Below are 13238 nucleotides of genomic sequence, written 5' to 3'. Positions count from 1 at the left end.
CCATATTTACCACGTTAAAAGGTTTAATTAGAAATTATATTTGCCTATATTACAAGTGATATAAAACAATATCTGAAAGTATTCATAAAGGTCTGGGATTATAGTTTATAAGGCTATATATAGTAAGAGGAAAATGTCACTTTAGGATTATGGCTGTTCAAAGGTGCTAGCCATTGCTAAAGTAATGGTGGTATCTATATATATTATTTTGGTAGCTTGGATTAAAGTTTGGCAGCCAAAATTGTTATTCTTCCAAAATCATAATTTCGTCATTGTAGCCTTACATCTGCTTTATCTACTTTTGATTTTATTGTAAATGTACACAAAGCATAGTGATGAAGAGCATCAGTGCTGAGCTTTCTTTCATTAACAGAAGAGATGTGATCTGATCTGTATTGTGCAATGTGAGTTATGTGCACATAAAACAACTTAAAACAAACGCTGGTTGTGTAACTGAAAAGACAGTCCCAGAAATGATCCTCATGGGCGCAAACTCCCACCTCTTCCTGTGCATCTTTCTTGCAAATTGTTGATTTGAATTTGCAAATCATAGACTATAATAATGATTCAACCTGTTTGCACAAATGCAATGTAATGAATCTGTGCTTAACCAGTGATTTATCCACATCCCTAAGGGCAAAATAAAGTTCAAATGTTAAACAATCTGCTGTCCTATAATAAACACCTATTCAGTAAAATGTTTTTGAAAGACATCTCTAATGCTCACCAATGCTATATTTATTTGATCACAAATACAGTCAAATCAGTAATATTATGAAATATTTTTACAGTTTAAAATATCGATTTGCTGCTCAATAAACACTTATTATTATTAATAATGTTAAAAACAGTTGTGCTGTTTAATATTAATGTGAAAACCGTCATAAATGTTAGCATTCTTTGATTTAAACTGAAAGTTTCAAAAGAACAGCATTTATTTAAATGTATTGTTTTACTTTTACTTTTGATCAATTTTATGCACCCAGAAGTATTAGTTTCAAAAAAATCTTTCTCCAATCCCCAAACTCCCCAATTATTTTTTTTTCAATGATACAATAATGAGCTATGAAGATATATTCCACTATTATTCTCTTAGCTTCATAAGGAAAGTCAAATCTCATACTGCAGTGCTAGTTCTTGTACAAGCACATAGGTTGTCATTCCCGTAAACCAGCTGATAACGGTTGGAAGTTGTGTAATTTGTATCTCTCTCTCTCCATCTCCGTTTTTAGGTTTTTTTTTGTCCAAACTCTATACTGTGTTCCAGACGGCGGGGGCTGGGGACTGAGTGTCCATGGTCAATAGTGAGTCAATCTGTTGATCAATCAGAAAGGTTCATATGGGATGTGCGAGCAGTGACAGTCTGTATTCTGCACTGAGAGGCCAGAGATGAAGCTCACACATTCACTCCTCTGCCTGTTCGTGGTCGTGTCCTCTGCCTTGGTGAGTCTCTTATCATTAATCACTAACAAACAATATATTTCCTTTATTCAATCTTTACTTGAACCCATTTGAATTCTTAAAGAATTACCACTAATTAAATATTTATTTATTTTATTTTTCAGTCAGACGACACAGTTGTGAACCCTAGAGGTGCGCGTCCTATTGAACACGGCTACAAGGCACAAGACACCTGTAAGACAAAAGAATGGCCTATGTGTACAGATGACGACTGGGTACGTGCCATTATTTCTTTATTAAGTCATAAATATTGAGTCAAGGTTTTCATTAAGCACTGAAAATGTAGTAATGCCTACCAACCAGTTGACTAAAGATAGCAAATGCCCATTTAAATTCTTCAGGGAAGCAAATGTCCATCTGGCTGCCGAGTTCAAGGCCTCATGGACAAAGCTGACCACGATATCCTCAAGAAGATTGAGAAGATTCGTCGTCTTCTGGATGAGGGCCGGAAACTGTATCGCTCCACTGATCAAGTGACCAAAAACACTTACACTTACCTAAGAGAGCGACTGACCTCTAGCTCTGGTAAGAAATTGCTTCGATTCAATCTTTGATTTTTGGAAATTTTGATTATTCATGCCAAGCATAAAGTTAATTTGTGGAAGTTCACAGATGTAAGACACTATAGAACGTTTCCTCCTTTCTTTCAGGTAATGATAACAGGTACGCCACCTTGGCCGAACAGCTGAGACAGAGGATTACTGATATCAAGATTAAAATTGATCGTCAGCTCCGGTTACTGAACACTCTGAGGTCGCAGGTCAAAGATCAAGTTGTTGTAATTCAGCGACTTGAGGTGAGCAAAATATTTGTATAAAAATTTATTAAAATTCTGAAATTTATGATAGCTCTTTCAAAATAAAAATAAAAAAGATAAGTATAAGGGAAAGTTGAAAATTATTTTAGCCTTAATTGCATAAGTCACAATTAATTTTTCACTACATTGATTTCGTGACATAACTTACTATTGAAGCACTTTCTCACAATATTACCTCTTGACGCAGGTTGACATTGACATCAAACTACGTACATGTAAGGGCTCTTGCGCCAGCTACAGTGAGTTCTCAGTGGACAGGGAGAGCTATGCGGCTCTGGACAAGCAAATGGACCATCTCAACACTTTGCGTGTGCAGAGCGTGCAGACCGTTAGTTCTCTGGGAATCATGAAGAGCAGGCCGTTGAAGGACGTGGTGTTACCCTCCATATATAAGAGCGGAACGGGCAAAGCCGAGCAGAAGCAGCTCCTCTTTGGAGATGTGGGTCAGATGCAGCTTACTCTGGAGGTGGAGGGTTCCACTGCCGAATCTGCCGCCACTGTTAGCAAGTTCCCCACATCAGGTACAGGCTCAACTTCATCCTCTACATCACATATCTCCACCTCCACCTCCACCGTCAAGCAGTGCACCAAGTCAGTGCGCAAGGTGGTAACACACACCAAAGATGGCCCCGTGGAGAAGATTGAGGTTTCAGCTAGCGGTCCCGGGTGTGAAGATTTAGAAAAAATGGGAATTTCAGATACAGAGTTTTTGACGGCAGCCAAAGAAGGGAAAGATCTGAACCGTGACGGAGTCAGAATAACTGTGAGCAAGGGGAATGAAAAACCCATTACTTCTCTCTCTCACGGCACCGACGGCCTAGGTGAGTTCGATGGAGGTTTCTTCACAGGTTTTGGCACTGATAAGCAAAGGTTATCGTCATCATCATCCTCATCGTCATCCTCATCGTCATCCTCCACGAAAACAGTCGTGTCAGATGGAAGCAAGAGTTACTCGAAGACCACACTCTCTAGCGACCCAATTTTTGGGGATGACCTTGGGGCGTTTATTCATGGCGACGTGGAAGAGGATCTACCAGACATCCACGCACGAAGCGTGAAATCACGCGACGAACGCAAGGCTGGCTTTGTTGGTGGAGGTACACAAGAGTGAAACTCTTAACTCAAGCAGCATACACAAGTGAACCATTAGCAAACGTAATCTTCTTGATAACACTAGCAAGAGTTTGTTAGATCTTCTTGGAAACGTGGTGTAATGGACTGAACTAATATCCAAGTAATTTCCAATAACATGTCACATTTAATTGCTCATCCAGAAACAAATCCACGTAATTAGTTCTGAAATGAATCATATGGATCTCTGGAACGAATGCAGCTTTGCTCTAATCAGCAGGTGTGTAATCTTCTTTCAGATTGCGCTGAAATCCTGCAGAAGCATGCGAATGGCGGTCAGAGCGGACTGTTCAAAATAAAGCTGGCTGGGTCAGAGGAGGTAGTAGAGGTTTACTGTGACCAGGGCACTGGGTTGGGAGGCTGGGCTCTAGTTCAGCAGAGGGAGTATGGGTCTGTTAACTTCAATCGCACTTGGAAGGAGTATCGAAATGGTTTTGGCCAGTTAGACCAGCAGGGTAAGGGCGAGATCTGGATTGGCAACAAATTCCTACACCTTCTCACTCAGAAAGAGAGTCTTCTGAGAGTGGAGCTGCAGGACTGGGATGGGAACGAGGCCTATGCCGAGTACAGCGTTAGAGTTGGCTCGGAGGCCGAGGGCTTTCCACTGACCGTGTCGGATTACGTGGGTGATGCAGGTGATGCATTAGTGCAAGGTCAGCCTAACCTCGGATCCTTCCTTTCACATGCTGGCATGAAGTTTAGCACCTTTGATAGGGACAGCGATAAGTGGGAGGAGAACTGTGCGGAGATATATGGTGGAGGGTGGTGGTACAATAACTGCCAGTCGGCCAACCTTAATGGGATTTACTATAAAGGAGGCCAGTACGACCCTGGCACCACAGTCCCTTATGAGATTGAGAATGGTGTCGTGTGGCTGCCTTTCAAACCAGCTGATTACTCCCTCAAAGTAGTGAGAATGAAGATCAGACCTGTCTAAAAATGAAAAGAGGGGATGGGGAAAAGGACAGATAGCCATTGTTTTGAATGATCTGCTTGTCATAATGTGAAGACGTCATGTTGCCATGTACACTTTCACACAACCAGCTTACCACATGTTTCCAATAAAAATGTGTTCACTTCAAGTTTTGTAGTGTGTGTTTTTATTTAAAAGTATCTGCTTTCAAAATAATTTTCTGGAAATAGACATCCCAGACAGCAAGCAGTGTCGGCCCAGGTCCGGCCCACATCTGGCCTGCATGGATTTCAGACGGGCCAGACGTGGGTTGGATCTGGGCCAAAACTATGTTGTTGTCTGGGATCCTACAGCTAATTCATAACCACCAAAAAAAAAATTGTGCTTAGATCATTTTGCTTTCTTTAACTTTTTAATAAATTTTAGTCTGTCTCAGAAAAAAAGTGCAAAAAACATACCTTTAGGGGTACAACAGCTTGTTCTACCTTATTTGGCCCCAAAAGGCTCATAGTTGTACCTTGAGAGTACATATCACCGAGGTACGAATATGCACCTTTAGAGTAAATAAGGTAGTATATTGTGCCAATGACAAGCTGTTATACCTTTAAGTACAATTTTTGTACATTTTCTTACTGATAGTGTACAACATAATCACTATGGTTACACCAGATTTGGACACTGTCCAGCACGGCCAACATACCCTTTGTGCTCTGATGAGAAGAGATCACTTGTCTTCCAAAAAGTGGTTTTAAATAAACTAGTAAGTAAAATAATAATAAAAAATTACATTCACTGATAAATATAATAATTATATAAGAAAACATAATGATTAATTCTAGCACAGGAAAATAAAATTTAATTAAATTAAACTATTAATTTAAATTATTAAACTTATTCCATAGGAGATCAGATATGCTAAGTTTGCTGAAGACCTTCACAGAAACTTAACATTCCTGCACAAGAGGTCTGCAGAACTTGCAAAAGACTTACATCATCCGTTGATCTGCGATCAGATAAATGAAATCCGTCGAATTGAGGTAAGTGAAATCATTGCATGTGCCAAAATACTTTTTATTATTGGCTCTTAACCTTCTTCAAAGTCAGTATTTGAAGCCCCCTAAATAGCATGACTAAATATCTCTGAAAACTGTATTTTCTGCATCATTAGAAGCTTATTATAGCCCCTTGGTCGAGAACCACTGTTGTTTATTTTATTGACTGGAAAGTCAGTAAATTCAGGTTCACATAATCAATATATTTGATCAGATGTTCTGCCAAAACGTTTGAGTCAGGGATTTCATTATTTGCTTGAAGTTGAAATGTAACTTTTGTCCTGATACAGAGTTGTTTTTGTTTAATTTTTGGAGTGAAGGTGGACATTGACATCAAAATCCGTGCGTGCAAAGGATCATGCAAGCAAACCTTTGACCATGCCGTTGATAACGAAGCCTTCAAAGCTATGGAAAACAAAATGGAGCAGTTCAGCATTATCTCAAAGATGCAAAAATCATTCTCCAAAAACAAAAAACTAAAACTTCAGTCTGTTGATCGGCCTAGTGTGTCCCCCTCTTACCGGAAAATTCCCATTGTTCGCACTGAGCTGCTTACAAAGTTTGAAGACATTGAGCAGCATCAGGTGATTTTAGATGAACTCCTAGAAGATATTTAATCAGATTTATGCCTAGATTAGAAATATGATTATTTTTGTCTGACATTCTGTATGGTTTAGTAATATATGAGTAATATACTGACAAATGCTGTACTTATTTCTTGTGACTTTGTTTTTTATCCATTTAATACATATTTATTTGACCGCTGTGCCATTTATTTTGCCAACATCATGTTTACAGATTCAGTTTCTCTTTTTTTCAGTGTACATTTAACTTACGTGAAATAGTTCATGTATAGTGTTAGAAGATACAAATATCACTATTTTTACAGCAGTAAAAAGTGTAAAAAAACAACAACAAAAAACATAGGCTCTGTCTTACTTGCAATGCAGACGGAAATGTGTATGAGAGACTGTACAAATGCCATTTCACACACAATGTATTAAATACCTCAATAAAATATCTAAAAACTGTGAAAAACATTTTTGTAAAACTATGTAGTAAGTGTCAAATAAATATTATTATCTTATTATCTGAAATTTTAATATGAATATGGTTATGAATATTTATGTTTAGATGTATCTTTGGCTACTTCCATGTGTCAGGGAATGATTTTAATAATATATATATTTTTTTTTAGTTAAATATATGAAGTTCACATTAAAACTACACTGTTTCCACCACAACAAACTATTCTGCCCTCAATAAAGTTTTTTTTTTTAGTATACTTGTTTACCAAGAAAAATCAAGGTAAATATCACCTGTGAGCAGAACATTTTTATTGGTGTCAATTCCAACCAAGATATAATTTTGTAAAATTAAATATGAAATTATTATTTAATTGTTTAGGATGTATACAATATAGCTACAAATGCAAATACAAATTAATTTTATTTATTTATTTATTTTTACAAATGTCATTTTCTTGAGAATGGAAGCACAATTTGAAATGTGCTGAAAATTTTCATGACAAAGAAGAATTCTTCTGTGATGCATGTATATAAACTTGTGAGAGATGTGAAAAGTGTTTTAAGAAAGTATATTTACTAAAAGCTGACAAGGTCAGACACAATCATGAAGTCCCCAAAAGTGCCCAAATGCTCCCAAAAAAGAAAACATTGCATAAATAAAAAAAGACGTTTAATTTTTTTATAGGTGACCTTTAATGAGAAGTAGGCAGATTGTGTTACATTCCTTACAATCCTTGTTACAGTCCTTGTGTTACATCTTGTTTTACATCGTTTTGCATTTTATCCCTATGTTTTTTTTAAATACATTTTCAATAACACAGTTTCAAATTTTTCAAGTTAATTCACACTTTTTTTGCATATATGAACAGTGTCTCTTGAAATGTTTAGGTTCAGGTTTTATTATCCTCCTATTCTCAAAAAAGCCTAAACGAAATGAATGCTACTGAATGGGAATGAGCTCAAGAATGGACAAATCTACTGCATCTCATTTCAATTTACTTGAAGTTTTCTATTGTTTGAAGAAAGGTCTGATCTTCATGCTGATAGATTTGAGCGAATACCACGAGCCCTTCCAGTTCATCCAAACAATGCCATCATCTGTCCCATGCTTGGCCATATATTTTGTATAAGATCCTCCCCAGTAGTACCGCCCATTAGGATTACAAGAGTGGCATCGGTTGTACCACCATCCTCCTCCATCTTCTCTTGAACACTGCTTAGAAGGATCTCCAGGTATCCTGTTTGAGATGCAAACAATTGCAAAGAGAAATAACATATTAGATACTGCACAACTTATCCATGCAGTTTTCAATTTGGCCACCATTAGGACAGACTCTTAGGACCATACGCACCATTTGTCATTATCTCTGTCGTAGGTGCTGAACATCATGCCGTTATGAATGGTCATGGTACGGTTCTCTCCAAGCAGTTCTGTTGCACCATCCAAGAATGTGTTTCCAGCTGTTCCTGAGTAACGACCAGCTGCTAGGATGTAGTTTGTGGCTTCACCCTGCACAGTGAACTGCTCATACTGAGCATAGACCTTTGAACCGGACCAGTCTTCCATTTCAACCAGAAGCTCAGTGGGACCCATCTTTGTAAGCTGACTAATACGGTCGTTGCCCAACCAGTACTCCCCTAAAACAGTCCACAACAAGTACATTAGAGAATTGAATTTGAGCAGATTGAGACCCTGCTGAAAAGACCAGCTTTTAAAACTTCTATGCTGGTCTAGGCTGGATTATACTGGTTTGGTGCTGGTGGGTCTTTATATAAATGCTGTTCACCAGATTTCTGGTAATACTGGTTGACCATGGAAGCTTGTTGTAGCTTGTTAAGAAGCCTAGTTGAGGAAATCAGCACACCAGCATCCAAAACACAACATATATTTGTCTTTTTTGCAGGGTTTAACCACATAATATGCACTACTAGGCTACATTTTAAGTTCTTGTCTAGATACTTCAGGTTACATCAGTAAAACTCCCAAATGCAGAATCACCACACATCATTTGTTAGCTGTAGCTCACCAGGAGTCTGGCAGTGGCCTTTGCCCACATCAAATGCAATGTTTCCAAAGCCTCTTCGGTAGTCATCCCAACGCCTGCCAAAATCAACACTGCCATCCATACGGTTCTGGATGAGCACCCAACCTTTGGAATAGTAGAGAAGTTTTTAATGATGGTTGCGTCAATGGTAAAATGTGCCTCTACTACACACATTTTTGCTCCAAAATTCTAAAAACATACCTATACATACAATTAACTGTAGTTTCTGACTGAAATAAACACTACTGGCAGTAAAACACCAATAACTTCTATTGCTTTTCACACAAATTATGATTACAGGGCAGATTATCGATTAACAGAGAGTTATTTGTGCAAGGTTCCTTGTATAATACTATTTTACGACCTCAAAAAACTTGACCTCAAAGCATGATTGATGATTTATGATTTATTGATGATGTTAATTAGTTTGCAATCACATATGGCTTTTCTGACAAAAAAAAACTTGCTGTTTACATCAGTAAACTTGCTTGGTAGCTCACCCGGTACAGCACTGCACTTGTGAGTGTGGAGCACTCGGGTATGAGTCTTGAGAAACATGAGGTGCAACAAAAGAGCTCGAAGACTTGTAGAATCTAGCTAAAATGTTGCTTCAGCAAATTAGCTTTTTATCTTACATTAGTTTTTGATGGCATTTTTGGCTAGGTTTAGGGTAGGGTTTTTTGTAGTTGCTCTATTATTTTTTTCAGTGGACATTTCATGTATTAACTGCAGCACATACAACTGCCAATGAAAAAAAAATGGTGCCAGATTCACATTCATCTGTTTTGGATAAAACTAAATGCACTTTCAGTGCCACTCACTGGACATTTCAATTTGAAAGTATCACAAAACGTAGTATCACTTTGCAGAAAAGCCTAAATTGGATGTTTCTCATAACTTTCCTCAACAGGCCACATGATTTTGAGATCCTGAGTTACGTTAGGGTTAGGGGTTTGTTTAAAGGACAAAAGTGGACATACCTCCTTTATTACTCGCCTGATCGCAGAAGACCTTGTAAGGCATGCTGAGTGGATCAGGCCGTACGAGGTACATCTGAGATTCCTCTCCTCCTTTGCGAATGATCTCTTCGCACTCCTTGCCGGAAACCACAGGAATCGGGCAGCTGACTTTACAAGGCACTTGGCACTTGGCCCTCTGAGTAGTGATGGCTTTCTCCAAACGCTGAATCTTATCCCGGATCTTGTCAAGCACACCCTGCAGGATTTTGATGTTCTGGGGGAAGGTGATGTCCACAGCGTCCTTAATATAAGCATGCTGGGTCTCTAGGCTGTCTGTGTACTGACCAACCAGCAAACCATTGCCTATGAACGAACACAAACAGTGTTTAATAATTCAGAATGTCTAATTAACGAAAAATGGGTTGACAAAGGCTACAGCTATTCATTTTTTTGCAGATCTTTTTTTTATCTTATTGACTTACTCAATGTATATATTTGATTAGATTATATAGTTCCTGGGAATCAAACCCATGTCCTCAGCATTACCAGTTGAGCTATAGGAACACTAATCAAGGATTATTCTTGTCTGATAGACTATTACCTGCAGATCTACAAAAGTTTCTATGCTCTCTTAGGAAGTATAGTTACCCTCGTTGACTCTTTGTCTTTGTGCTACTTCTGTGGTCATATCCAAGACGTAGCCATAGACAGAATTGGTGGACTGGGTCAGCTCATCCACAGATCTTTTCAGCTGATCTACAGTTGGCCTCACGTTACGTTCTTGCTTCTGGATGGTTTTCTTTAGATCACAACCTGTGGGACACAACACACCCTGAAGAGAGAGAAAAAAAAAAACTAATTTGAATTGTGTTGAATTAATGAACTTGAATTAGTGCCGTAACCACCAAACACCAATATTCAGATTAATGGTTGACAAAGTGGGTTTTCAGTGTGAGATTATTAATGCTGAACATTTGTTCTCCCCAATATTGAACATTTAGTTATGTCATTGATTTTTAGTTCTATATTGTTATTAAGATTTCCTCTTTGCCACACTTACAATATTTGTCATCTAATTTTAAAATATCAGAAATTAATTCCTGTATAAGTTATGTTTCCCATCTAAACACATATTGCACAAGTAAAATCAAAACACTTTGGCACTCTGACCATTTTCTCAGACATGTGGGTACATCCACCAGCATCTTGCGGCTCTTCCTTCTCCTGCACAAGTTTTCCCACTGGTGCTGCAGTTGGTCTTCCCCGGTAACGGCTTCCTCCACTGATGGGGGGGTGGGGCAGCTGGGCCTGAGGAGTACGTCTCACGACCTCTACTGACGGGACGATGACCCCTGGGATCTAGGATTTCTTTAGGCTAAAAGCAATACAAAATCCAATTCAAAATGTTACATTACCACATTTTTTAATGAAATTGTTTGAAAATATTCAAATGATTTGAGGTCATATATATAAAGACTTACATCTTTTTTGTCTTCCTAAAGGAAAAAAGTGGGGAAAAAAAAGCAAACAGTAAACATTATATTATCAAAAAGTAAAAATATAATTATAGACAATATTATAATAAATACTATTTACCGCTCCATCCTCTTCATCATAGTCGTTCTGTGCAAGAGCTCCTACAATACACAGGCAAAGTAAAAAGCGAAGCTTCATTTTTGTGGAGCTCACACTTCAGTTCCAGTAAAAGTGTGAGGGTTTCAGCTGTAGATAATTCAGTGCTGCTCTCCCAGAATTTATACCAGATGAGCCCCCGCACTGGAACAGGAGGGACTGCAGTGTTGGTTAATCTTTAATTCTTGAGATGTCGCTTTTGATAATCAGCTCAGGGTCGGCATCATTTTTGGGAAATGAAGAAATGATATGAACAAAGCAATGAGAAATAATCATGAAGCAATCAATGTATATGTCTATTAAAATGCATATTTCAATATAACAAACAAATTATACCAATAAACTGTCTGTATATTATCTATGGCTGTTAATACTGAATGTAATTTTTTAAGATTTTGGAACAGACATCCTGACTTCTGGCAGCATTTGAATTAAATTGCCACTGCTGCTGCTAACAGAAGAATAAATAAATACATTTATGAATAAAGAAAAGAATTCCAGTGCTCTGGTGAAAATTGTGTTAAAAAAATTGCATTTTTAGTACAATGATTAATTCCTAATTCCATGAAGCACAGTTAAGGTTTTGATGTTGAGATTAACATTAAGCACAAAAGGATGACCAATTGAGAAACACTCTGTCGATGTTCTGTTAAATTTGCATTACTCAGCAAGTAAACTGTTGCTGTTTGTTTGGCCAGTGTGATCTATTGTGCCATATCTTCAACCACTGATATCTTTGACTCAGAGTTAACAGACATGACTATGACAAACAGACACTTTGTACTCAATGTGTTGTGAAATATTTATATTAAAACACTAATGCTCTCAATCACTCTCACCTTGTCACGGTCGGTGGTTGTAGTAATCGGCGCCCACACAAAGGATAACAAAAAGGTAAATTTAATAGCATCAACACACATCAAACCATTTACAACTTAAGATCCGACAAACACAGAGGGAGAACTGAGGACTTATAAAGGGAGTGGAACAAACGAGGAAACAAGGTAATTAATAGAACACAGGTGATGAATATAACTAATTAACAAAACTGGGTCATGAACTAAAACAGGAAAAACCAAATATGGGCAGAAAGGAAACTAAACAGAAACAGATATATTACAGTATCTCCCCCTCCCGGAAGGTGCGTCCCGCACCGTAACAGTAACATCGGGGAGGGGGGGCGGGCGTCCTGGAGGCTGGAGCAGGACCAGGATAGGACAGGGGAGCCTCCAGGACGGATCAGGAGCCTTGGGAGACCATGGCAGGACTGGAGATTCGGGAGGCCATGGCGGATCTGGAGCCTTGGGAGGCCATGGCAGGACTGGGGATTCGGGAGACCATGGCGGATCCGGAGCCTTGGGAGGCCATGGCAGGACTGGAGATTCGGGAGACCATGGCGGATCCGGAGCCTTGGGAGGCCATGGCAGGCCTGGAGATTCGGGAGGCCATGGTGGATCCGGAGCCTCGGGCGGTCTTGGCGGATCGGGATCCTCGGACGGCCATGGTGGATCGGGGTCCTCGGGAGGCCATGATGGATCTGGGTCCTTGGGTGGCCTTGGCGGATCGGGGTCCTCGGGCGGCCTTGGCGGATCGGGGTCCTTGGGCGGCCTTGGCGGATCGGGGTGCTCCGTGGCCTTGGCCCTTGGCCTGGCCACACAGACTGAGACTATATGGCCCCCCCCCAAAATTTCTTTGGGAAAGTTCCCCTCTGGGGGCCACATTGGAGGAGAGGGTTCTTGAGGGCGCTCTGGAGGAACGGACTCTTGGGGGCGCTCTGGAGGGGCGGACTCCTGGGGGCGCTCTGGAGGAGCGGGCACTAGAGGGCGCTCTGGAGGAGCGGGCACTTGAGGGCGCTCTGGAGGAGCGGGCACTTGAGGGCGCACGGGAGGCGCGGAGCTGGATAGAACCAGCGGAGACGAAGGAGCGCTGGACGGGACCAGCGTAGATGCAGGAGGGCGCTCTTGCAGCGCGGACTCCTGAGGGCGCTCTTGCAGCGCAGACACTTGAGGGCGCTCTTGCAGCGCAGACACTTGAGGGCGCTCTTGCAGCGCAGACACTTGAGGGCGCACGGGAGGCGCGAAGCTGGATAGAACCAGCGGAGACGAAGGAGAGCTGGACGGGACCAGCGGAGACGCAGGAGGGCGCTCTTGCAGCGCGGACTCTTGAGGGCGCTCTTGCAGCGCGGACACTTGAGGGCGCT

General features: G+C 40.2%; 1 protein-coding gene and 1 pseudogene across 2 annotated transcripts; one reads left to right on the top strand and one right to left on the bottom strand.

Annotated features, from left to right (window-relative positions):
- Positions 1–1288: 1288 nt before the first annotated feature.
- LOC306873028 (fibrinogen alpha chain-like) lies at positions 1289–4491 on the top strand. The gene is made up of 6 exons (XM_079422020.1): positions 1289–1443; positions 1566–1676; positions 1803–1986; positions 2112–2257; positions 2466–3375; positions 3649–4491. The coding sequence occupies exons 1-6, from the start codon at positions 1390–1392 to the stop codon at positions 4344–4346; spliced, it is 2103 nt and encodes a 700-aa protein (XP_079278146.1). The 5' UTR covers positions 1289–1389; the 3' UTR covers positions 4347–4491.
- A 2564-nt stretch (positions 4492–7055) lies between these two features.
- LOC306873052 (fibrinogen beta chain-like) lies at positions 7056–11131 on the bottom strand (annotated as a pseudogene). Its single transcript, XR_013785834.1, has 7 exons — positions 11003–11131; positions 10577–10781; positions 10055–10238; positions 9428–9769; positions 8430–8552; positions 7755–8040; positions 7056–7640 (listed from the first exon to the last, which is right to left on the bottom strand). The product of XR_013785834.1 is annotated as a fibrinogen beta chain-like (transcript).
- Between the last annotated feature and the right edge of the window lie 2107 nt (positions 11132–13238).

Source organism: Barbus barbus, assembly GCF_936440315.1.
Source record: "Barbus barbus genome assembly, chromosome: 7".
NCBI classification, from domain to species: Eukaryota; Metazoa; Chordata; class Actinopteri; order Cypriniformes; family Cyprinidae; genus Barbus; species Barbus barbus.
The sequence above is the reverse complement of the archived record's forward strand: the minus strand, read 5'-3'. Positions and strand labels throughout refer to the sequence as shown.

Coding starts and splice junctions, on each gene's coding strand:
- LOC306873028 (XM_079422020.1), top strand. CDS start 1,390: ATGAAGCTCACACATTCACTCCTCTGCCTGTTCGTGGTCGTGTCCTCT. Junction 1,444..1,565: donor TGGTCGTGTCCTCTGCCTTG/GTGAGTCTCTTA, acceptor TTTATTTTTCAG/TCAGACGACACAGTTGTGAA. Junction 1,677..1,802: donor TGTGTACAGATGACGACTGG/GTACGTGCCATT, acceptor TAAATTCTTCAG/GGAAGCAAATGTCCATCTGG.